General features: G+C 49.0%; 2 protein-coding genes across 17 annotated transcripts in view; both read left to right on the top strand.

Moving 5' to 3' along the window:
* The window catches only part of EP400 (E1A binding protein p400), a 63,510-nt gene extending 58,760 nt beyond the window's left edge, over positions 1–4,750 (top strand). For all 16 annotated transcript variants that reach the window (XM_073312731.2, XM_073312730.2, XM_073312734.2 and 13 more), the window contains 2 exons: positions 98–175; positions 2,290–4,750. In XM_073312731.2, coding sequence (XP_073168832.2) covers positions 98–175; positions 2,290–2,562 — 351 coding nt within the window. In that variant the 3' untranslated portion in view covers positions 2,563–4,750. The remainder of the gene's footprint in view (positions 1–97; positions 176–2,289) is intronic.
* A 1,337-nt stretch (positions 4,751–6,087) lies between these two features.
* Positions 6,088–24,922, top strand: NOC4L (nucleolar complex associated 4 homolog). The gene is made up of 15 exons (XM_073312262.2): positions 6,088–6,250; positions 10,051–10,171; positions 11,526–11,632; positions 12,104–12,211; positions 12,450–12,599; positions 13,426–13,525; positions 14,325–14,359; positions 14,444–14,494; positions 15,057–15,168; positions 16,011–16,071; positions 17,243–17,353; positions 18,789–18,952; positions 20,282–20,364; positions 21,928–22,041; positions 22,763–24,922. Exons 1-15 carry the CDS (start codon positions 6,140–6,142, stop codon positions 22,877–22,879), a joined length of 1,545 nt encoding a protein of 514 aa, XP_073168363.1. The 5' UTR covers positions 6,088–6,139; the 3' UTR covers positions 22,880–24,922.
* The last annotated feature ends 720 nt before the right edge of the window (positions 24,923–25,642 follow it).

Below are 25,642 nucleotides of genomic sequence, written 5' to 3'. Positions count from 1 at the left end.
ATCATAAGCTATTTTACCACATGTATAGAGAAAATAAATATCTACAAGATATTCGTCATTTTTCTCTAATCCCCTTTTCTGTTTCATGCTGCTAAAGGTTTCAAAGCTTCCACAGGTGGTCCAGCAACAGACAACTGTTGCCAATATTCAGCAGATGGTTTCAGTTTCCCAACAGGTAAGGGGCACTCAGGCTGAACACAGGAAAACAATCTATTGCAGGTTTTCTTATTTGGAGAAATGTATTTTTCTTTCCCCTGTACAGTATGTAAAATTTGTAAAATACCTAGTATTTTCATTGCCTTTCCTAAAAATTAAAACGGTGTCCCTAGCCTCCATTTGCCAGAAGCTGGGAATGGGTGACAAGGAGTGGATCACTTGATGATTACCTGTTCTGTTCATTCCCTCTGGGGCACTTGGCATTGGTCACTGTCAGAAGACAAGATACTGAGCTACATGGACCTTTGGTCTGACCCAGTATGGTCGTTCTTATGTAAAACTGCAGTCACTGGGCATGTGATCAACTGCTATATATTTCTATTTCTTATTACTCTTGATGAGCCTAAATCAGCTTCTCTTATGTCCTCTGCAGCTAAAGAGAGCTTCTAAAAGTTGTGGCTGTTCATCATGATGTGTAATCGAAGATAATGATGGATAGGAAGAGAATTGAGCTAATGGCAGCCAATTCAGTGATTGTTCTATTTAAAGTATAGGAGAAAATAATAGAATTACAAGCTTGTTTGTTACTTTGTAGTGGCCAAAGTTGTGCCAGGTGCTTCACAGAAAACAAAGAAATATTCAGTGCAACACAAAATGGAATGGGGCAAGCAAGGATGAGGCAGATGAAGAGGAAACTAAAAATTAAGGCCTTGTCTACACTACGAGGGGAGATCGATCTAAGTTATACAACTTCAGCTATGTGAATAACGTAGCTGAAGTCGACGTACTTAGATCTACTTACCACAGGGTCTACACTACGCTATGTCGACAGGAGACGCTCTCCCGTCGACTCCCCTTGTGCTTCTCATTCAGGTGGAGTACAGGAGTCGACTGGAGAGCGATCTACGATCATTTTAGTGGGTCTTCACTAGACCTGCTAAATCGACTGCTGATGTATCGATTGCCCTGCATTGATTCCCCCGGTAAGTGTAGACAAGCCCTAAGTAGCTGATAGTTGACTTTAAACTGTTTGGAATAAAGGCTTTCAGAACATTAGCAATAAACATGTCTTACTCTTTTTCAGTAGACCTAAACATTAAGGGTAGGAGTTTCAGGTGATCAGTGCTGACCTAAAGTCTGCTCCCAATCAATAAAAACATAGCTCTTATAAAGCACTTTCCATCAGTAGATCTCACAGCCCTTTACAAAGGAAGTATGCATCCTTCTCCCCATTTTACAGCTGTGGGAGTTTTACCATTGACTTCAGTGGGAGCACAGTTAGGCCAGGGCTAAACACTTCTGAAAATGCTACCTTCAATGTTTACAATTTATCTGCACCCTTAACGCAACACTTCACAATGGATGGGTTTCCTCTTTGACTGACCGGGCGGGCGCTTGCTGAACCTCTCACGGTGAGACTTGGGCACTCTGCTTAAGCTTCACTTCTCCCTTCCTCATTCTGCCTCTGATGAAGGCAGTGACAGTTGATGTTGCTCCTCCACTTTCATTCCTGTGATCTCAAAATGGATAGACAAGCTGGAGAGCATTGAAAACCCCCTGCAGTGGCCACAGCTGTGCAAATTAGGTGCTAGGACCAGGCTCCCTCACTCAAGTGGGGATAGAGACTGCCTGCTGTAGCCCCCCTGTCCCCACTGCCTTCTTTAAAGATGGGCAAGGGACCTCCAGTGGCTTTACCCACAATGGCTGATGCTTTTCCCTTGATCTCTTCCAACCCCTCTCCTCTCCTCCCTGCTTTCCTTCACCTGAAGGAAACAACAGTATTGGAATGTTTGACTATCCAATGACCATACCCTCCCCACCTCTCTTGTGGGGGGCGAAGGGAGAATGCTCTCTGACCCACTGCAAGAAGGCTGGGTGATAATTATCTTGGCTTTTAGCTGGAATGCACAGGGCTACAGGTACCCTGTCTCCTTTCCTTACTGCAAATGGAAGAGGTAGTGCGGGGTGTGTGCCCAAAAACTGTCTACTGTGATTGGTTCGCCTGTCTGTCAGTCAGAAGTAAGAACATCCAACCAAGTAAACTGCTGTACTGTGGTGCAGAATACTAATGAAGAACTCTATGTATTTAATACTGAACCACGTTTTCATCTCCTGTCACCTGCATATTTTTAGGTTCAGGCTCAGCCCCAAACTGTGACACTGTCTCAGACGACTGCAGGTCAACAACAAGTCCAAGTGATTCCAGCAACAACTGCTACAGCTCAAGTGGTCCAGCAGAAACTGATACAGCAGCAAGTTGTGACAACAGCATCTCCCCAAATTCAGGCCCCAGGTGTACAGAACCCAGCCCAGGCACCAGCAACGTCCGAAGCCCAAAACCAGCAAGCAAAAGTGCAAATGAGGACGCCTACTGTCAGATTGAAGGCACCCACCAAACCTAGTTGAACTAATGATTAAATTGAAATAAGCATGGATATACCACGTTTTGTGTTTGCTAAGCCATGGCAATGTGGGCAGGTTCTCTGCAGATCTCCATCCAAATGAAGATAAATCCCTTTCATTTTTTAACAGAAGGATTTTGGCGGTGGACATTTGACATGGAAACTCTCAAAACAAATCAAACAAAAAAAACTTCAGAAAATGCTCATAAAGTTTATACAAGGCGCATTCTGCCCCAGCAGAAAGGTCTTATTTTCTGTGCTTGTTCAAACCATACGATGCAAATGTTATTTACATTTAATTTCTGCCTAGCTTCACAAAAAATGGTGATATCCCTTAAATGTTGGTAAAGTTCATCCATGTAATATATTGTATAACTGCCAATAAGAATATGCAGTCTTCTGCTGTAATGTGTATGAGCGTTTAATATCCATTGCAAAGCCATACCAAGAACTAAGTGTGACTTGTGTAGCAGAGTGCTTTCCACCTGGCTGTGAAAGCTATTCATGTGGTTCTCACCCGAGGTGATCATCCCTCAGAAGAACCAATTATATTTGACGTTCTCCCTGCAGAGTTTAGCCAATAAATGTGAAAATTTGTAAGTATCTGTAATTAAAAAGAAAAGAACCATGTTTCATCCTCCATTTTTGTAAGTCTTTTAAAATGTTTGTTAGTAGTTCTGTGTACAGTTTATTGAAGCACCCAACCTGTGCGCTCACTCTCATACTTCACTTTAAAATAATGGATATTCTAGGCATGTGCTGAATACTGTATTGATAGTAGATGTGTATTAAAGTGTACCCCTTTTTTTTGTAAAAGAATTGTTTAATTGGTATCTCTAAACAAATGGCCCTTAGTTGTTTCTTATGGGACTTCCAAATCGGAAAATCGTGAACAGATGGAGTTTAATACATCAGTTTAATTCTGCTTTTGCAACATGTTTAAATGTTCAGTACTTTCTACTCATCTTTCAGCTTGGGGGAGTGGGGAATAGAAAATGTAAATCTAAGACTAATTCTTCAATTGTGTAAAGAATAAGATCTAACTTTTGTACTATTCTTTTACTAAAGCTAATGATGAATGTATCTTCAGGTGGGTATTTTGGATGCCTCTTCCTCCACATCAGTTTGCCTTATTGTTATCAAACAAACGAGGAAAAAGCTTCATAGAACTGGGCGGGGGGAAATGCTGCAAAAGCCTGTTTGACAGCACTAAGAGAGGATTCAAAAAGCTCTTGGATGAATAGATTTGTTTTACTTTGGCCACAAAACTGCAGGACACAGACATGAAATTCAATGAAAATGGTAATATTCCATTTCTGAAAATTGATTTTTTTAAAAAAATCTGTAATCTTTTCAATATTTTAGGAGGGGAGTCTAATTAAAAAGGAAAAAGCATATGTATATCTTTTGTTCTGATTTCTATAGATATACAGTTATTCGTATCAAACAGTAGCACAAATGGCTTAAATAAGAGAATTCACAAGCAGCTCCTCTGTTTTAAGTAGGAAATATGTCATCAGTTAAGATCCAGAATATAAACGCTGGGGTCAGGCAGCGTTCCTGATTTTTAATTTTTTTTAATCTCATCACTTCTTTTCTCCTGCATCTTACTATTTTCCTGGACTCCCAAGTTGTAGAATTTTTTTTACTAAGTTCGTACATGAGCAAACTAGTGAACAATTTTTTAGATTCCCCTGATTGCACCTGAGCCAGGGCCATTAGCTAATCTTTATTAGCAGCTCTGCAACACAAACTAATAGAGCTGGCAGTGGAATAGTTAAAATGCAATGACAACAGGATAACAGACAGCATGTACAGTATATTGTTTCTCATCCAAAAGCATTGCCTAGAAGTAGTACACCCCATTTTACTTTCAAGTGTTCAGCTCTTATGTACTTGAAAGGGGGAACACTTCCAACAGTTGGGAAAAAACTGCTGACTACATCAATGTGCTGGTCTAAAGGGTCTAAGAGGCAGCGTCTAAAGAGGCAATTTTGTTTTTATTGTTAAGGTCAGTTAATAAAGATTAAAATCAGATTTTTTTTTTCTTTGTCACTCTCCCAAGAAGGTGTTAGAAAGTCAATCTACCTGTAAATACTTTATGAACAAATATTTGTACTTGATCAGTAGGATTGTAAGGAATAGTGATGTATCCTACCTGAAGGTGTAATAAAGTGTACATTTTTATAACACATCTGTCATTTCAGTACTTTGTAGGGTAAATAATGTTCAATACACTTTCACTGGTTTTTTTTTTGTTAAAATGCGTAGGGCATTGGCTTTTAAAAGTAACTAACTGACTGCTATCAGAATGCAGCTGTGTTAGTCTGTATCCGCAAAAAGAACAGGAGTACTTGGGGCATCTTAGCATAAGCTTTTGTGGGCTACAACCCACTCCATCGGATGCCTAGAATGGAACATATAGTACAGGGCATTGCTGGCACATGGTGGCATATGTCACATTGGTAGATGTGCACATGATATATGCCCCTCTGCCATGTACATTGGTCAAAGCGGACAGTCTCTATGCAAAAGAATAAATGGACACAAATCTGACACCAGGAATCATAACATTCAAAAACCGGTAGGAGAACACTTCAACCTCTCTGGCTACTCAGTAAAAGATGTAAGGGTGGCAATTTTGCAACAGAAAAGCTTCAAAAACAAACTCCAGCGAGAAACTGCTGAGCTTGAATTAATATGCAAACTAGATACCATTAACTTGGGTTTGAATAGAGACTGGGAGTGGCTGTGTCATTGCACATATTTAATCTATTTCCCCATGTTAAGTATCCTCACACCTTCTTCTCAACTGTCTAAATGGGCCATCTTGACTATCACTACAAAAGTTTTTTTCTCCTGCTGATAATAGCTCATCTTAACTAATTAGCCTCTTTCAGTTTGTATGGCAACTTCCACCTTCTCTCTCTGTGTGTGTGTATATATATATATATATATGCAATCTTCTTACTATATTTTCCATTCTATGCATCCGATGAAGTGAGTTGTAGCCCACGAAAGCTTATGCTCCAATAAATATGTTAGTCTCTAAGGTGCCACAAGTCCTCTTGTTCTTTTTTACTGACTGCTAGTAATTTGCTCTTGGGAGGGAAAAGACATTTTTGTCCAGGGGCTTGCCTGTTTTTTTTTTTTAAATGTTAACTCGGACTGGCAGAATTAATGCATGTAAAAATTAACACTGATGTTTACGATCCAAATCGGGATGTTTACCTGCAGGGAGAGGATTGACTCCAGGAGCTGGGGCTTTAAGGATGATAATCAGGGTGAGACGCCTGATAAATTCATGGCTGTTGGCAGCGGGCTGCTGCCCCCTGGCCCTGGTGCCGGGGGTGCAGGGCAGTGGGAGGGGGCCGCCGCCGCCGCTATGGGGCTCGGGGTGCATGGGGGGCTTCTGCCATGTGGTGTGGGGGCTGCTCGGGGTACGCGGGGGGGCCGCCTCGGCTCGGCCCGGGGCGGGGCGGGGACTCGGCTCCGCCGGGCCGCGCTTCCCGTGGCTGCCGCCGGGGGCAGGGCGGGCCGGGGGCTGGCGGCCGCGTCCGCACACGTGGGGCGGCCCCGCCATGGCGCAGCCCGGGCAGAGCGCGGCCGCCGCGCTGGCCGCCAGCCTGGAGTCGGTGCTGCGGAGCCGGGGCAGCGCCAACCGCGTCTTCGACATCCTGGAGCTGCTGCAGGCGAGCGGGGCCGCGGGGCGGGGGCCGGCAGCGGCGCGGGGAGCTGGGGCAGCGGACTGGGGGTCAGCAGCAATGGCGGGACAGTGAGAGGACCGGGGGGGGGGGGTGCGATGGGGGCTGGGTCTGTGGCAAGGGAGAGTCGGGGACGAGGAGTCAGAGGCAGGTGTGGGGTGGCAGTAGGGGGCTGGGGGGACTAGGAGTCAGAGGCAGGTGGGGGGTGGCAGTAGGGGGCTGGGGGGGACTAGGAGCCAGAGGCAGGTGGGGGGTGGCAGTAGGGGGCTGGGGGGACGAGGAGTTAGAGGCAGGTGGGGGGATGGCAGTAGGGGGCTGGGGGGGACTAGGAGTCGGAGGCAGGTGTGGGGTGGCAGTAGGGGGCTGGGGGGACTAGGAGTCAGAGGCAGGTGGGGGGTGGCAGTAGGGGGCTGGGGGGACTAGGAGTCGGAGGCAGGTGGGGGGTGGCAGTAGGGGGCTGGGGGGGGACTAGGAATCGGAGGCAGGTGGGGGGCTGGCAGTAGGGGGCTAGGGGTGGGACTAGGAGTCGGAGGCAGGTGGGGGGTGGCAGTAGGGGCCTGGGGGGAACTAGGAGTTAGAGGCAGGTGGGGGGATGGCAGTAGGGGGCTGGGGGGGACTAGGAGCCAGAGGCGGGTGGGGGGATGGCAGTAGGGGGCTGGGGGGGGGACTAGGAGTCAGAGGCGGGTGGGGGGATGGCAGTAGGGGGCTGGGGGGGACTAGGAGTCGGAGGCAGGTGGGGGGATGGCAGTACGGGGCTGAGGGGGACTAGGAGTCAGAGGCAGGTGGGGGGATGGCAGTAGGGGGCTGGGGGGGGACTAGGAATCGGAGGCAGGTGGGGGGCTGGCAGTAGGGGGCTAGGGGTGGGACTAGGAATCAGAGGCGGGTGGGGGGATGGCAGTAGGGGCCTGGGGGGAACTAGGAGTTAGAGGCAGGTGGGGGGATGGCAGTAGGGGGCTGGGGGGGACTAGGAGCCAGAGGCGGGTGGGGGGATGGCAGTAGGGGGCTGGGGGGGGACTAGGAGTCAGAGGCGGGTGGGGGGATGGCAGTAGGGGGCTGGGGGGGACTAGGAGCCAGAGGCCGGTGGGGGCTGGGGGGGACTAGGAGTCAGAGGCAGGTGGGGGGATGGCAGTAGGGGGCTGGGGGGACTAGGAGTCAGGCAGGTGGGGGTGGCAGTAGGGGGCTGGGGGGACTAGGAGTCGGAGGCAGGTGGAGTTGGCAGTAGGGGGCTGGGGGTGGGACTAGGAGTTGGAGGCAGGTGGGGGGTGGCAGTAGGGGGCTGGGGGGGACTAGGAATCAGAGGCAGGTGGAGTTGGCAGTAGGGGGCTGGGGGGACTAGGAGTCAGAGGCAGGTGCGGGGATGGCAGTAGGGGGCTGGGGGGGGACTAGGAATCGGAGGCAGGTGGGGGGCTGGCAGTAGGGGGCTAGGGGTGGGACTAGGAGTCGGAGGCAGGTGGGGGGATGGCAGTGGGGGGATGGCAGTAGGGGGCTGGGGGGGACTAGGAATCAGAGGCAGGTGGGGGGATGGCAGTAGGGGGCTGGGGGGAACTAGGAGTCGGAGGCAGGTGGGGGGATGGCAGTACGGGGCTGGGGGGGACTAGGAGTCAGAGGCAGGTGGGGGGATGGCAGTAGGGGGCTGGGGGGGACTAGGAGTCAGAGGCGGGTGGGGGGATGGCAGTAGGGGGCTGGGGGGGACTAGGAGTCAGAGGCGGGTGGGGGGTGGCAGTAGGGGGCTGGGGGTGGGACTAGGAGCTAGAGGCGGGTGGGGGGGGTGGCAGTAGGGGCCTGGGGGGGGACTAGGAGTCAGAGGCGGGTGGGGGGATGGCAGTAGGGGGCTGGGGGGAACTAGGAGTTAGAGGCGGGTGGGGGGATGGCAGTAGGGGTCTGGGGGGGGACTAGGAGTCAGAGGCGGGTGGGGGGATGGCAGTAGGGGCCTCGGGGGGGACTAGGAGTCAGAGGCGGGTGGGGGGATGGCAGTAGGGGGCTGGGGGGAACTAGGAGCCAGAGGCTGGGGGGGACTAGGAGTCAGAGGCAGGTGGGGGTGGCAGTAGGGGGCTGGGGGGGACTACGAGTTGGAGGCATGTGTGGGGTGGCAGTAGGGGGCTGGGGGGGGGACTAGGAATCGGAGGCAGGTGGGGGGCTGGCAGTAGGGGGCTAGGGGTGGGACTAGGAGTCGGAGGCAGGTGGGGGGATGGCAGTGGGGGGATGGCAGTAGGGGGCTGGGGGGGACTAGGAATCAGAGGCAGGTGGGGGGATGGCAGTAGGGGGCTGGGGGGAACTAGGAGTCGGAGGCAGGTGGGGGGATGGCAGTACGGGGCTGGGGGGGACTAGGAGTCAGAGGCAGGTGGGGGGATGGCAGTAGGGGACTGGGGGGAACTAGGAGTTGGAGGCAGGTGGGGGTGGCAGTAGGGGGCTGGGGGTGGGACTAGGAGTTGGAGTCAGGTGGGGGGTGGGAGTAGGGGGCTGGGGGGGACTAGGAATCAGAGGCAGGTGGGGGATGGCAGTAGGGGGCTGGGGGGACTAGGAATCAGAGGCAGGTGGGGGCTGGCAGAAGGGGGCTGGGGGGACTAGGAGCCTGAGGCAGGTGGGGGCTGGCAGTAGGGGGCTGGGGGGACTAGGAGTCAGAGGCAGGTGCGGGGATGGCAGTAGGGGGCTGGGGGGGACTAGGAGTCAGAGGCAGGTGGGGGGTGGCAGTAGGGGGCTAGGGGTGGGACTAGGAGTTAGAGGCAGGTGGGGGGATGGCAGTAGGGGGCTGGGGGGACTAGGAGTCAGAGGCAGGTGGGGGCTGGCAGTAGGGGGCTAGGGGTGGGACTAGGAATCGGAGGCAGGTGGGGGGATGGTAGTAGGGGGCTGGGGGGGACTAGGAATCGGAGGCAGGTGGGGGGCTGGCAGTAGGGGGCTGGGGTGGGACTAGGAGTCAGAGGCAGGTGGGGGGCTGGGGGGACTAGGAGTCAGAGGCAGGTGGGGGGTGGCAGTAGGGGGTTGGGGGGACTAGGAATCAGAGGCAGGTGGGGGCTGGCAGAAGGGGGCTGGGGGGACTAGGAGCCAGAGGCAGGTGGGGGCTGGCAGTAGGGGGATGGGGGGACTAGGTGTCAGGCAGGTGGGGGTGGCAGTAGGGGGCTAGCGGGACTAGGAGTCAGGCAGGTGGGGGGATGGCAGTAGGGGGCTAGGGGTGGGACTAGGAGTCAGAGGCAGGTGGGGGGATGGCAGTAGGGGGCTGGGGGGGACTAGGGTCAGAGGCAGGTGGGGGGATGGCAGTAGGGGGCTGGGAGGGACTAGGAGTCAGAGGCAGGTGGGGGGTGGCAGTAGGGGTTTGGGGGGACTAGGAGTCAGAGGCAGGTGCGGGGTGGCAGTAGGGGACTGGGGAACTAGGAGTCAGAGGCAGGTGGGGGGTGGCAGTAGGGGGCTGGGGTGGGATTAGGAGTCAGAGGCAGGTGGGGGGTGGCAGTAGGGGGTTGGGGGGACTAGGAGTCAGAGGCAGGTGCGGGGTGGCAGTAGGGGCTAGGGCTGGGACTAGGAGTCGGAGGCAGGGATGGTTGCGGGGGTGGCACAAGGAGTCAGAGGCAGTTGCGGGGGTGGCTTTAGGGGGCTGGGGTTGGGACTAGGAGTCAGAGGCAGTTGGGAGGGCAATGGGGGGCAATGTCAGAGGCATGGGGGGGCTTTGCAGACTGCCATGCCAGGGGGTTCTGTGGACAAGCTTGGTCAGCCCCGATGGGAAGGTTTCCTGCTGTCTTCATCTCCCCACCTGTCTCTCTGCGGACCAGCTCTCTGACCTTGCTGCTCTCCCCCAGGCGGAGGAGGCGGACGTCGTCCTTTGCGCCATCAGAACCTGCAGCCGGCTGTTCGGGGCGCTGCTGGAGCGGGGGGAGCTGTTTGTAGGCCAGCTGCCAGATGAAGAGACCTCTCTCAGAGGTAAGCGAGCGGCTGCCTGGCTGGTCTCTGTGGCTCTTGGAATACCCTGCCCACGTGCTTGTGTGGCCCCAGTTCCCAGCATTATCCTGTAGCGGCCTTGATAAATTTCCACTTTCATCAGAGCAGGTTAAATCTCCCAACACCCCTGAGGGTGAGAGGAGCCGGTAAAGCCTGGTCCACAGAGAGGTCTTGTACCAGTTTAACTAGGGAATGTCTGTACTACACAGGTTTCAGAGTAACAGCCGTGTTAGTCTGTATTCGCAAAAAGAAAAGGAGGACTTGTGGCACCTTAGAGACTAACCAATTTATTTGAGCATAAGCTTTCGTGAGCTACAGCTCACTTCATCGGATGCATACTGTGGAAACTGCAGAAGACATTATACACACAGAGACCATAAAACAATACCTCCTCCTACCCCACTCTCCTGCTGGTAATAGCTTATCTAAAGTGATCATCAAGTTGGGCCATTTCCAGCACAAATCCAGGTTTTCTACTACACAGCGTATTCTGGCTTAACCCTTTAGTGTAGATGCAGCCTGGGGCGCAGGAAACACCCCCCGCCCCCCAACAGCACTAGCTACATCAACAAAGGTTTGGTTGGCAGAACCGTGCTGGTCAAGAATGTGGTTTTTTCACACCCTTGACTTAACATACCTATACCACTATAACTGTCAAGTGTAGACCAAGCCTTAGAAACGAAAGTCCTTAAACCAGTGCAACTCCCTAGTGTGGACGTGGTCCTACCACACTGATATCAGCATTAGCATAACTGCATTCATTATAGGGGACTGCACTGATTTAACAAGATCTGTTCCTAAATTGCTATAGTGAAATCAGTCCCAGATATCAGTGAAGAATAAGTCCTAAATCTTAGTTACCACTTGGAAAGGATGAGCTTGTAGCAAAAGCACCTGACTTGGAGCCAGGAGATCTGGATTCTGTTCCCTGGTCTGGCACAGACTTTCCTGTGCGACCTTGGGCCAGTCACTTCACCTATCTGCATGGCAGCTTGCTAATTAAAATGGGGATAAGGCTTCCTTATCCCACAGGGTAGATTGAGGCTTAACATTAATGCACTTTGAGATCCTCAGATAGAAGATGCCAGAGATTCAAGTATTACAAATGGATAAATTGAGGCCTAAGGGGGTTGTAACTTGCTTAAGCTCACTGATTGAGTTAGTTCCTGAACAAAGGATGGAACATGCCTCGTAATGCTGTTACCAGCTGTAACCCTTAGACTGCTCCCCTCCCTGAGCAGGACTATCAGGAACCACATTAACTTCTCTAATTTGCTCCATTTCAGTCATGCTCACTGGCATTCAGAAGCCTCTCGCTTTGTATTTTGCCCTTCAGATAACTACAGTGCAGAAGACAAGTATAAAATATGGATGAGGCATCGTTATAACAGTTGTGTCAACTGTTTGGTGGAGCTGATGAGCCATGAGTCTTTTCAGGTCAAGGTAAGTTTTGTTAGTTTAATAATATGCTGCCTTGTGCCAGGTGTCCCTTCCAGAGCTTGCAAAATCGGCAGGAATAATACTTGGATGGGATGCTTTTGAGGTGAACACAGGGGAAGATATTTGCTTCAACAGGTTACTTCCCCAGGGATGTGCTGCCCACCGCTTCCTGCAGCGCCCATTAGCTGGGAACAGTGAACTGCAGCCACTGGGAGCTGCAGGGCCTGGGCCTGCAGATGGTCAACATCAGTAGAATGTCTTGTGGCCTGCAATCAGATTAGCCTGATGGGCCACAGGTGGCCCACCACTGTCATAAAGACTTTTTGCCTTCCTCCCTCAAATAGCACTTCCAGTGGTATCATATAAAGTTGGGACTTCCGTTGTTGTCCTATCATCATATTCATCCTGACTAGAGTGAGCATCCCTAAAGTTTATTGTGGGGTTTTTTAAATCTCTCTTTTGTCTCCTTTAAAGGAATTATCACTCACTACCCTTATGAAGTTTGTTGACTTGGAAGGGAAAAACCCTTTGGTCAAAGAAGAATGGAAGGGGAGTTTCCGTTTTCCTCGTGAGCTTTTAAAAGTGAGTAGCAGGACTTAAAAGTTGTTGTTGTCGTCAACTATTTTGTGTCATGCACAAAACCTAAACATTGGGGACATATGTTCATGCTCAGAGGCCATAGAAGACTAGGCACTGACTTTCTGATGCTCTCTGAGATAAGAGGTCTGGGGTAGCTCATGGCTAACAAAAATATCTCTGCTAGTGTTTGTAAATAATAAATATTGACATGCTGCTTTTTTTTTCCAAAACCCTTTGCTAGTTAGTTGTGAAGAACTTGATCCCTTGTGAAGAGGACTCTTCACTCCTGATTTCACGTTTCCAAGAATACCTGGAGTATGATGACATTCGCTACTTTGTGATGAAGGCTGTTGCTGAAAATATTGGACAAGTCATGCAGAAGACAAAAGAGGTGATTTGAATATTCTAGTTGAAGTGGGTCTGGGTACCCCTCAGTTTGGAAGCTGCAACATGTAGGTGAAGTGAGTGTCTGGGGTTCTCCAGCCATACTGCATATCGTTTATCTCAGTGGTTTGAGCATTGGTCTGCTAAACCCAGGGTTGTGAGTTTAATTCTTGAGGGGGCCATTTAGGGATCTGGGGCAAAAATTGGGGATTGGTTCTGCTTTGAGCAGGGGGTTGGACTAGATGACCTCCTGAGATTCTGTGATACCTGGAATGCCCTTCATGGTCCCAGTGTTGGTGTCTGAGACCTAGAGAGAGACGTGTGCTCCTTTGCGTGCCATGAGCTCTTTCCTATTTTCTTTGTATGCCAGGTTTACGGAATGCCATCCTCAATTTTAACTAGGCATAGGCCAAGAGGAATGTTTTTCTGGATTACTTTGCATAACCTCCTTGATTGGGTATTGTGTTCTGATTTATCCAAACCTGAGCAATCTGAAAGGCTCAGATAGAAGGTTTTGATTTTCGCTTCATTCTCTAGTGTGCAAACACTGTCAGTTTGTTATTTCTATCATCAGCAGTCAAGTTTTTGTTTTGTAAAACAAGGGTTAGTTCAGACTCAGGTTTTATATTAGACAAACCAGCAAAATTTAAGACTGGGAGAGTTTGTAAGAACGATTCTAATGTTGATTTGTCTCTGATTCTAACATCCAGAGCTTTGTGTTAATTTTTTTTTCTAGTTAAATGCTATCATTGCGTGTAAAATGGACTAATGTGTAAGTCACTGATCCTTTGTGCAACTCTTACTTATGCATGTGCTTTTTCCCCCATCTCCAGGTTCCTCTTCCAATTTACCAGCAGAATGTCTTTTCCCTCATTTCATCAATGAGCATGCCAAGCAAAGAGAATGAGGTGGTCAATTTCATGGTAAAGCAAGGTAGTGGATTTTGTAGTGTTGATATTAGCTTCATGTGATGGCCTGTGAGTAGAGGGGGAAAGCATGCTTTAGTGAGTTCTAACAAGCAAACGCTCTTATGTGATTAGAATGACACCAAATGTAACAAAATCCAACTTCTGCAATGCAGAACTTTAAAACCAAGTATTCTGCACACTCATGACCATGTATTTAAAATAGAAAACTTTCTACAGTCCTTTTTTAAAACTGCTTTTGAGGATCTACCCTCTTCTGCTGCCCTGGATCACCTTTTATGGAGGTATCTCCAGCTGCTAATTGAGAGAGATGCTCTTGAGGAAAGACAAACCATGGTGGTGCGGGAGCTCTAGTGAGAGATTGTTTATAAACAAGCTTTGAAACATCCAAACCTGCTTCAAATCTGGCAAAATGTGCATGGTTGGTTATGGTCACTTTAATTGGTGTTTATTCCTCCTTTCCATCCATCACTCTTTAACCGAGATGGCCTTGGCAAGCCTAGAGTCTCATTAGCTCAGAAGTTTATTCCTTCTATATTTTTGATCAAAGTGCAATGACATGAGAAAATCATACTTTGTTTAACTCCTCTGTGCTTAAATCTGCATGAGAACAATTTGATTAGTGCTGTCTGAAGTGAAAAGCTTTTCAAATGTCCACAGCTCCATGTAGATTCAGCCTGAAATAAAACTGAACTCAGTTCTGCTTGGCTCACTGTAATAATTACGGTGTAGCTATTTGGAAAGGTATCGGTTTTTGGTCATTTCAAGTTAATTATTTGTCCTGCTTTTTTCCCCCCCTTAAACAGCTAATCAGGAAGAATGGAAGGTATCAAAGCTAAAGGTAACACTTCATTTGATAATTGGCAGAGTTGAACTTTTTCTTCATCAGTATGTTTAGCTCAGTGTTTACATTTTTTGTTTTCAGGAGCATAAGCGAGCCTTTGAAAGGATGTGGCTTGGCTTTCTTAAACACAAGGTGAGTGTGAGCTGGCCTTTATTGCTTTAATCTAGCCTTATCTAACTCTTGCTGCTATTCCAGTCCTGGAATTTTCTGCAAATCGTCCATGCAGCTTAACACACTTGGCAATGTGAACAGATGCCCTGGGGGACTGGATAAGAGCAGACACATTCACTTTTGCATGTGATTTGGGTTTAGATGCTGAATTGAGGCCACCTCTGTTGCATTGCTCCACCCACCCACTCATAAACCCGAAATGTTTTTCATTAATATCAGCCCCATGTCACCCTATAGAGTTCCTCTCCCTGTTTGATACCTACACCCTTAAAAGAACGGAAGCCAGCTCTCCTATCCTGCTGTGGGCCTTGACCCAGCAAGTCACTCTGTGGGAACAGAGCCCTGCACAGAGTGTCATTGATTTCACAGGGGGTCTCTGCAGGCACAGGATCGGGACCTTTGTCTCTGAACTACGCTATATCTGTCCAGCCCTTTCCAGTTCTAGCCTTTAATTAAGTGTTGTTTCTCTTCTCTGAATTCTTCTCTGGAACAAGTGTTTAATGTGATGTTTCCATCTTCACAGCTACCCACCAGCCTTTACAAAAAGGTTCTTGTAATTTTGCACGACTCTATCCTGCCTCACCTGAATGAACCCACCCTCATGATAGACTTCCTGACAGTCGCCTATGACATAGGTGGGTAAAGAAATAGGCTTCTGTGAATCTTGGGGGATGACAAAGGACCGATGGTGCTGCTGCGTCTTTCTTTACAGTATGGTATGGGCTGAGAAAGCCACATCCCCTCAGCCTTTTCGGGGGATGATTTAAAGAGAGATCCATCTGGCTGATTCAGTAGGGGTGTGTTGCTTTTGGCTGGAAGGGAAACAACCTTGAGGAAAGCAGGGAAAATAGGTAAAACTTCAGGAGCTTTGAGAGTGAGGTAAAGAGAAATAAACCAAATTGGTTGCCAGTACCTATTGTGTTCTGAGAAGTAACTTTTCATTCTGGTTCTTTGTATGTAAGAAGATTCTGCTCAGAGCTTTAGATCGAGGCATGTACCAGAAAGATCTCTTAAACCACAGAGTTCAATCAATACTGTTGTGAAACAAGATAAGCTTCCACCTTGGCTGTGTTTAAATATAAGATGCACCACTTTCCTGCGGAACTGTTAATTCCAAGGCAATCTCTTTGTCTCCAGACATTGCCCTCATGGGGGGGATTAGGCCAGCGTTATGGTGTCTCTTTCAGCTCCTATCTCTTTGTGGATGTATCCTTTTAACTAGAGCTAAAATCAGTCAGTAGCAAAAAGCTCTTTAAGTGATTTGTGAGTCTCTGGAAGCCTTTAGTTGAATTCATATCCATTGAATTTTACAGCCAGCCATTACACTGGGGGGTTTCACATAGGTTAATTGCTTCAGTTTCTAGGGCTCTGAATTTTGTCCCCCTTCAGGGTCTGTTTCCGTTAATGTTTGCTACAGAGACCAGTGATGACTTGTCGGCTTTGCTAGACCTTACTATCCCACTTTGCTCTTTTATAGGTGGAGCAATCAGTCTTCTAGCCTTAAATGGGCTATTTGTTCTGATTCATCAGCATAACCTGTAAGTAAAAAAGAATGTCATCTTGTTTAAAGGGGAAAGTGTTCTGTTTGAGTAGAGTTTTGCGGTTCCTTCTTTATATATAAAAGGGACTGACATGGATTCCCCAGTTCCCTGTGCTCTAAAAACCCCCTCATTAAAAAGCAAAGTACTGCAGGGTTCTGCACTAGGGTTCAGCCCATTGGGGGTTGGGCTCTTTTAATAATCTGGCCCTTACTTTAAATGCCTAAATGGAAACGGAATCCCTCTGAACATGTGAGTGCAGAGCCCTTGAAAATCTAGCACCACTTGTGCAAAACGCTGCAGTTCTCATAAGGACACTGCAGGATTTGGGGCTGTTACGAGAGAATATTGCAATATGTTTTAATAAGGCGTGGGTCACACCCTTGGAGCTGGTTGTAGCTAGCATCAGTGAGATCTGGGACACATTTTTACAGCAGGTAGTGTATGGGTTTGAGCTGAAAAGCTCCCAGTTGTGACTTAATCCCTGAGAGGGGGAGAAAAGGAGGCTAGATGCTTGTGTGTGTTGTAGGATGGGGTGAATTTGCTCTGCACTTGTTTCACTGTGTGTTCTCTATGGTTGTAAATCACCCCTGAATAGGCATCAGCCCTTCTGCCACCCCCACCACCTGCTGCTCCATGAATGAGTTCACTTTCCTTTTTGAGGTGTCCTTTGTTCCACGACCTCTCTCTCTGTCTCTTCACATCTGAGCCTTGGTGACTTTGGCCATCTCAGTCCACTTCCTTGGTCCCCGTTGTCTTGCCAGCAGTTTGGGCAAGGGGTGAATGGGCATGAAGACCTAATTGCCCCTCCAGGAAAAGGTGAAGTCACATTAGCAGTGCGTGGGAGCTTACACTCCCTCTGTCAGTGATCCTGAGCCATTGTCATCAAGGGGAGCTTTGCCATTGACATCAGTGGGAGTCGGTCAAGCCAGTGAGAACTCCAGGCACCAAAGCTGTCCGGGCAGCACTTACCAAAAGCACAAAACTCACCTTACAATTTTTTTTGGTGGCTGGAGAGAGGAGCCTCCATCTGGCCGCTCAGTTGAAAGAGGCCAAATGAGGGTGCTCTAGAGAAGGGGACAGGGTCTGAGTTTAGGTTATAAGAGTGACAGTGTGCCTCTGAGTCACTTACAAATCAAGTATTTGCACGTCTGTTTGCTTTTTCTAACAGGGAGTATCCCGACTTTTACAAAAAGCTGTACAGCCTCTTAGACGCCTCCATATACCACGTGAAGTACCGAGCCCGGTTTTTCCATTTAGCTGATTTATTTTTGTCTTCATCGTAAGTACCTTTTTTGATATTATATGACCAGTTATTCCCCCCTCCCCCCCTGCGTTTCTGTCCAACCAGAGACTGCCCTTGAACAATCCTCTGTGCGTGCTGACTAAATGTATTTTGCTCTGTCTGTAGGATCAGATTCTTGTTAGCCTCATGTAGGAAACTGAGCTTGAGAACGTGACTTAGTCTTGTTCCCTCATTTTGCACATGCAGAATTTTTGAAGATTTGTCATATGTATGAATAGAGGAAAAAGGGAAAAGGGCGGTTGTGTATCTAAATGTTATCGGCAGTCCCTTATGAGCTCATGCTGCTCTGCAGGTCAGTTGGCTGCTGTTTTAAACCAGTAACTGGAAATGGAGAGGAAACACCATTCTCAACATGGCTTTAGTAGCAAGTGTGCAATTCAGGAGTAACATACAGAGCACATGCAAGGTTTTACAGGCCTTGGGCTGTAAAGCCATTGAGAAGTTGCTGGCCTTTTGTACAAAGGGGTTCAGCAGCCTGTCTTAACACTGTCAGTTCAGTGCATGGAAAGAAGAAGTTGGACAAACAACCTGCTGATTTGAAGCTATATTTCTATCCCTATACTGCAGCGATGACACAAACCAAGAGTAACAGAGTTTGTGATTTACCACTAGAAAATCTGTGTGAATTTGTGTGTGTGTTAGGCCACAAGACTGAGTAGCTGTAACTCAGCTGTAACTCAATCCTAGCTCTCCTGTCCCAGAGGAAGTGTCTAGATTGGCTGATGGGTGCTGTAAAATGGAATTGGTTAGTAAAAACAAGGAAAACGCTCATACGCTTATCGGGCATTGCAGACAGGTTTGGTCTTCATTGGCAGTTGGAACACTCGCCTTAGTCCTAAAGATATTTCATAAATGTATCACCATGGCCTGTGTACCAATCTCTCTCTCTCACTCACCCCCCCCCCCCTTCATTTAAAGAACATTATTGAGGTTACAAAGTCAAGCGCTCACAATTTAGCAAATTCCTGTACAAATTACCACATTGCAAAGCTACGAGTCAATTTCTTCTGGAAATGTCCATAAAGAGATGCCACAGATGCAGATCAAAAGATTGCAGGGGGCGGGGAGAACAGGGGAACACAAGAGTTGATCAGAGATCAGTGAAATTTGAGATTCTAGGCATGGCTCAGAAATGGCTGTGGATGGCAATTAGGTGCACAGCTCATTGACTTTCACTGGGACTTGGGTGCCAGGCTCCAATTAAATGAAAAGGTTAAATTTTTTTCTTGTAGCATCTTTACATTGGACAGTCCAAGGTGGTCATATCAGCATGAAAGACGTGCTGTCAGCGACTGCCTGTGTTGTGTCTGGATTAGATTTTTAGGAGCCACATGCTGCAGAGTTGCTTGCTAGAGCGCTAGCTAAGGCTTTGACACTCGCATATCTTCTTGGTCTCTCTTGTTTCCAATAGGCACTTGCCAGCATACCTGGTGGCAGCATTCATAAAGCGCCTCTCTAGGTTGGCCCTCACCGCTCCTCCCCAGGCTTTGCTCATGGTCATTCCCTTCATCTGCAATCTCTTCCGGAGGCACCCAGCTTGCAAGGTTCTTGTGCACAGACCCGGCGGGCCTGAAGGTAATAGGGGAACGGAGAGGAGGCTTGCAGTGCTCTATGAAGCATTCACAAAGGGGCCAATCCACCAGCTGGGGAAAGTGAAATCCCATCTCCGGGTCCCTTCCTGGGGTTTTATTAACAAAGATTCAGAGTAGTCTCACTGTCCCTTGTTTGTCTCCAGGATTTCACAGTTCTCATGGCCCATCTACCAAAGCTCCCCAGTCCCCTCCAGCCAGCTATTGCTCCTTGCTGGTGTCTTCCTCTCAGTCACTTCCACCCAGCAAAGGCACAGAGCTCCTGCTAGGTCCTTCCCTGGTGCTAGGACTCCCTATCTGTTCTTCTGCCTCAGAGGCTGGAAGCCCTGTTTGAGAATGTCTGCAGGGCTCATGGCTAGAGGCAGGCATGTGGACCTGCTACGACAGCTCCCAGTTTGAGTGGGCTCCGGGACTGACACATCCCCACACATACCCCTAATGGCACTGTGGTGCCGGAATGTGTATTTTAAAAAGAACCAGTAAAGCTAGAAACCAAAGGGTTGTGGAGGAGGGCATGGTAAGTAAATCCCTTGTGCTGAGATCTAGCTGCTAAACCTGCCATTCTTTAGGTTTCCATCTAAATAAATGCTTTCAGAGGACGTCTGTGTGGATGGATATGTGGATGCGCAACTGATGGTTTTTGGTGCCCAAGTTGAGATGCTTCAAAGGGCCTGATTTTCAGAGGTGGCTGCTTGGCACTTTCTGGACATTGGGTTTCAAATTGGTCACACAAAATCACTAGTCACTTGAAAATGTTCACGTCTGTAGGTGTGTTAAGCCGTTTTAATCTCTTTCTTGGATGCCCTGGGGCAGACTTTATTGTGCTCAATATAAAGAATGAAAATTTATTTTGGATATGAATAAATGTGCTCGGTCTTTCCTCAGTTCCCAGTATTTCTCCCACCAGGTTGTCTTAACAGCCTCCAGGGTCTTTATTGCCTTTTCCGTGAACTGCTTGAGGATGGTTTTGAACAACATGAGTGACAAGCTGGGGTTGTGAGAGACTCCTGTCTTCACTTCAAACCATTCTGGCATCGTGCCTCCAGTTCTCACAGTCACCTCCTGGACTTGTTACAGTTCAGCAGAATTAGCCGCTGTTTGGAGTGCGAGCAGCCCTGAGGTCTGCCAGGTCACATCAGTGCAGGCTTATTCTTCAACCGCAGGCGTGTCGGTTATGGTTTCTTATCCCAGTCTAGCTGTGGCTGTTGCTCTCTCTTTCTGCCGCGTGTCCCTGGTGGTGTGTGTGTCCCCATACAGGGAAGCTATTAGTTGTGCATTGTAGATGTTCCGATTAATCTCTCTTTCTTTCTCTCAGATCTGTCAGAAGATCCATACGTTATGGATGAGGAAGAGCCGTCCGAAAGCAGGGCTTTGGAGAGCTCGCTGTGGGAGCTACAGGTAAGTCCTCTAATAACCTGACTGGTGCAGGACACAGGGCACCCTCCTGCCCCCCTTCTTTGCTCACCTCCCCTTCGCTGCATGACTTTACAGTGGGAGGTGTTACTTAAAGGAACATGGTTGGAAATGAGATGACTTCCTGGCCAGTGTCCTGCTTGCATTACGATAGGAACTGAGGGGCAAGAGGCAAATTATTTCACGTGCACAATAGCTGGGCTGCATTTCTGTGGAGGGAAATGATCCCCAAGTGCAAGTCTGTCTGGCCACACAGCCAGAAGCACACAGTTGGCTGCAGAGAGCAGCAAATATCCTGCACTGAATATGTAAGACATTAGGGCCGGGAATAAAAATGATCCCACTAAACCAGGGGTGGGCAAACTTTTTGGCCTGAGGGTCACATTGGGGTACAAAACTGTATGGAGGGCTGGGTAGGGAAGGCTGTGCCTCCCCAAACAGCTTGGGCCCCCGCCCCCTGACTGCCCCCCTCAGAACCCTTGACCCATCCAACGCCCCCTGCTCCATGTCCCCTGACCACCCCCGGGACCTCACCCCCTATCTAACCCCCCACCCCGTCCCCCAGAACCTCTGCCCTATCCAACCGTCCCGCCCCACCCCACCCCGTCCCAACTGCCCCCCCAGAACCTCTGCCCCATCCAACTGCCCCCTGTCCCCTGACTGCCCCCCAGAACTCCCTGCCCCTTATCCAACTCGCCGGCCCCCTTACCATGCTGCTCAGAGCTACACACGCTGCCGCTCTGCCCTGCAGGAGCGCGCAGCCCCGCCGCCCAGGGCGCTGCCTGCATGGTGGCGTGGCTGCGGGGGAGGGGTCGGGGGCTAGCCTCTCCGGCCAGGAGCTCAGGGGCTGGGCAGGACGGTCCCGCGGGCCATAGTTTGCCCACCTCTGCACTAAACCCTTGTGGAGTTTAATTGGGATGAATCCAGTTGGGCTCTGTGGAACTGAAAATCTGGAGAAGGTTATTCCCTTCCGCCTTTTCTTTGCATTCTCCCGTCAGAGTCTAGCAGGAGTAGAATGCATTAAATTCTGGGTGGTGGCTCTAAAACGCTACAGCGAGGTTACGATTTCCCGTTTCAATTCTGTGGGGCTTTTGCCTAAGGGAGTAAGCCTGCAGGAAGCTATGTTTGTGGGAGCCGGACCTTGGTTGTGATGGACACAGGTGGTGCCCTGTAGTTCTCTCTAGTCAGTCCCTGCCTATGCTAACCAGTGTCCCTACGCAGGGTCTCCCTGGATTAAGGGGCTGCTGACCACATGACAGGAGGCTGGATTTCTAGATGCTCTGCATCGATGCTGAAGGTGGGAAGAGCAGCAGATCCATCACTGTTACTCAGGCAATAAGGCCCCAAACTTCCAGGGTATTTGGGTGCCTAACTCCCATGGGTATTAGGCACCTAAATACCTTTGAGGATGTGGGCCTTAGTCAGACTAAGCTGGTGCTGTAACTGATCAGCAGAGGGTCAGATGCCAGCAGTGGGGGTGGGGATGCCTGATGGACTCGTCTCGCCAGCTCCTGATTATAGAACGTACCATTCTTCTTGGTGTTTCAGACCCTTCAGAGCCACTATCACCCTGATGTGTCCCAAGCAGCTGCCATTGTGAACCAGTCACTGTCTGAACTGGAGGATGACATATCTGAGCTCCTGGAGCTATCTGCCTATGAGGTAGGGTTGTTCACTCTGTGTGTTCGAACACTAATAATGGACGGGGGCTCGGGTTAGATCAGGTCCTGCAGGGGCTAGCCATGGGCTGCACCACTTGCTGTCCAGGGTGAATGGGTAGCCAACCTCTGGGAGGAGCTACGCTCCTTCCCACCTGCCAGGTGGGAGGGATGTAGGAGTGGGAGGCTGTGACGGCAGCAGGGCCTGATTACACCAGCCAACTTGTTGCTAGTTTAATACTCATTTGCCAGCTCTAGTTTGTCCTGGAGAAATCCCAGCTACCAAAATATTTCCCCCTCCCACCTTCTCGTATTGGAGCCTGCTGCAGCCGCCGTGAGGCAGAGGAGCTGCCCAGAGCTCTGAGCACCACGTCGGCCCCTTGTTAGGGCTTAAGTGCCTGGGCCTTTGCACTGGGGGTGAATTTTGTCTTCCATGCAATGCGTGATGCTGCCTTCACCTTGTTCCTTGTGCGGTGGGCTAAAGGGTGCAGCTCCTTTAAACCGCCGTCTGCTTCCGGGCTGCTCCTTTAAAAAACTATTTCTTTTTCCCCCCATTGTCACATAACCAAAAAGACCTCGAGAATCCCTGGCTTTCCCCTTTTCTGCTCTGGGTGTGGGGATCAATGTCTGGCCTTGCATGACTGGAATCTGTATTGCCAAAAAAATTCCCCTTTTGCTACAGAGTTCTAATGACACCCCAAACACGTTTGACTTTGTTTAAATAGCTTTTCGATAGAGAGCTAAAGAAAAAAGCCACCGGCGTGCCCCTGGAGTTTGAACAAGTGAGAGGATTGTTTGGCAAGAAAAACGATCTCTTTGCAGAGCATTTTGCATTGGAATGATGCTGCCTTTCGGTAATACACGTTTCTTTACGGCTGACTCTGATGGTGGAAGACACACCCAGCTGATTCATGAGTATTTCCATTGAGGTTTGGCTGTGAAATCTAAGTCGATGGTTGGACTAGTTGAGATGCTCCTCTGACCTTTGTCAGCATCCACAAATAGACTCTACCATCTCTTCCTCATAGCAGATTCCTTGTTTCTCACTGGCCTCCCTTTTGCATTTTATCTTCATCTCCTGCCTGGGGTTAGAAAGAAACTGTCTCTGTAGGCAGTTATTCCATAATTGTTCACTGCTAGGTTCTTGCACCTTCCTGTGAAGCGTCGGGTGTGGGTTATTGTCATTGACTGGAGACGGGGCTGGATGGACCTGATCAACTCTGGCAGTACACTCCTCACGTTGGCCTCTGGGTGTGTGAAGGTGAGGGGAGCGGGGGCCTGCTCAACCCATTAGGCCTGGGTCCTGCCCAGGTTTCACTCCAGAGCTGGCTGCACTCTTGTGGTGGAAGAGTTGGTCCTGCTGCAGGTGATCTCAGTATATGGCTTGTAAACTGGTGTCAGGTGAATGACACTACAGCCATTATCGTCGACATATATTTGACAAACTTTAGCTAGTAAGAAACTAGTTTAATTGGAGAAGTATTATAAACTTTTACAGGTACTGGGTTTTGGCTCTACGTGCAGAGGCTGAAAGAACAGACTCAATTTCCAAAAGCAGCTGTTCACACACGACACCAACTAACTCCATCTACTGTGGTGGCAATGGGACCAAATTCTTGCATACACGTCAGTCACTTGGTACAAAGTTGTCTTAGCAGAACATTACCACAGGCTAAATCTCTCCTGCTTTGAACATGAGCATACTCTTGGGGATTTCTCTGGCTAAATGCCTGGTCAAATTGCAGTGGGAGGCCATGCTGATCCTGGGTATTATCTCCCGAGTGCTGAGAGTTGGCTAAACATAGTTCCACTTACAACTTGGAGGAAGAGGAACGGAGCCAGTGGAAGCCTGAGTGCCCATTAGGATTTAAATAGTGTATTTTCACTGTTCGATGCAGCAAGGTGAATAGTTTGGTAAAGTCCCAGACTTGGATTTCCAGCAGTGATGCAGAAATTTCCTTTGCTGTTGACTTGTGTTTGAATCTTGAAGATATTGAGTGTGCAGCCGTAGATCCAGCTATGCACATGCTTAACTTTAAACATGTGAGTAGTCTCCTTGAAATCAATGGGATCCAATGGTCTTTAACAAGTTGCTCTTGTCCAGTTAATTTTTAGCTTTGTCTTGCAACAATTTGAACAGAAAATGTTTCTCCATCTCCTGCAAGAAGCAGGTAAAAGGTGGGAGGACAGAAGTAGAAATCCCAGGGTCCTGCATAAATTGGGGCAGAGTACATCCTATAATAGTGTCTTCTAGCTGTCCAGCTTTACATTTTCTCCAAGCTGTTAAGTGTGGAACAAGTAGCAAATTACCAAGGGCCATATACAAGGAATTGAATAGATAATTTCTCTCGGTGGCTATGGGAGATATGATCCTACTTCCCAGAGTGCAGTGCTGAACACATCTCCTGGGGTTGTTTGCTCTCCAGCACCTCTGCTGTTTTCACTTCAGATAAACTTCCAAAGGATTTGGCTGGGATATTCAAGGGATCTTTAGGGAATTACATGCTGACCTCGAGTTGAATTTCAGTAGGAGCTGGGCACCTGACTTCCTTAGGAAGCCCCCCGCCTTCATTATTGGCTTCTCACGTGCAAAGGCAGGAGTGTGATCTCAACCGGTCTCCTTGCCCTCGGCTCCCTGTCTTCTGATATCAGTGGAAGGGTGATACAGTGGTTGTGACGTTAGCCAGTGACTTAGGAGTTCTGGGTTCAAGCCCCCCACTGTGCCTCTCTTCCATATCTGTAAAAGGGGGGTGATAGCACTGCCCTACCTCACAGGGATGTTGTGAGGATCAGTACATTAATGATTGTGAGGTGCCCAGACACAACAGTCATGGGAGCCGTGTAAGGACCTAAGATGTTCTTGAATAAACTTGTCGGATTTTTAACCTGACGTGTCCTTGATATGTTTTGTCTGAAATGTGTGACCTTTGCTACCCTCACTCGGTGTTATTGACCACTGTTAAAACGAGACCTGGCTGCGGAGCCTGATCCCTTATCTCCAGCTTCCTTCACCCGGACTTTGCCTTCACTGATGTGCACATGAAGATGAGCACGGTGCAATCGTTTGAATTTCACTGCAGAGCTAATACTGGGCTTCTCCTGTTAGATCTTGTGATCGATGAGAGAGGGTCCCTTGTTTCAAATGATGACTAGAAGAATAAGAGTTGTTGGATGTGAGAATGTATGAAAGTGTAGCCATTATTTGTAAGCATTTGTAATACAACTTCTGAGACTTCCAACCCTGGAGGGTGCTAGGAAAACCGATTGTATCCTCATCCCCAAATGGTTTGCTTCTCATTAATTCTGTGTGAGATCAGAAACCTGCAGGTGTAATATGGGCAGAACATTTAGGCATGGTTCACGCATGGTTGGGGGGGAAGCTGATATAACCCCAAGTGTGGATCTAAAGGTGCTTCCAACCAATATAACTTATTCCCTTTCTTGTGCAGGAACGAGCTATACCACTCAAAGCACTGTTCTAATCATAAAACCGTGTCTGTAGCAGAGGAGGTTGTATGTTTGCTCACAGCTTAGCACAGTGGGGCCTGGTCCATGACTAGCAATCTTAGGTGCTATGGTGTAATACACATAGGTTATGTTGGTAC

Source organism: Lepidochelys kempii, chromosome 15 (assembly GCF_965140285.1).
Source record: "Lepidochelys kempii isolate rLepKem1 chromosome 15, rLepKem1.hap1, whole genome shotgun sequence".
Lineage (NCBI taxonomy): Eukaryota > Metazoa > Chordata > Testudines > Cheloniidae > Lepidochelys > Lepidochelys kempii.
The sequence above is the reverse complement of the archived record's forward strand: the minus strand, read 5'-3'. Positions and strand labels throughout refer to the sequence as shown.

Bases quoted from the DNA above. Each gene is read 5' to 3' on its own strand.
- NOC4L (XM_073312262.2), top strand. From the start codon at position 6,140: ATGGCGCAGCCCGGGCAGAGCGCGGCCGCCGCGCTGGCCGCCAGCCTG. The intron at 12,212-12,449 runs GTGAGTAGCAGG...ACCCTTTGCTAG, and splicing joins TTCCTCGTGAGCTTTTAAAA to TTAGTTGTGAAGAACTTGAT. The intron at 17,354-18,788 runs GTAAGTACCTTT...TGTTTCCAATAG, and splicing joins GATTTATTTTTGTCTTCATC to GCACTTGCCAGCATACCTGG.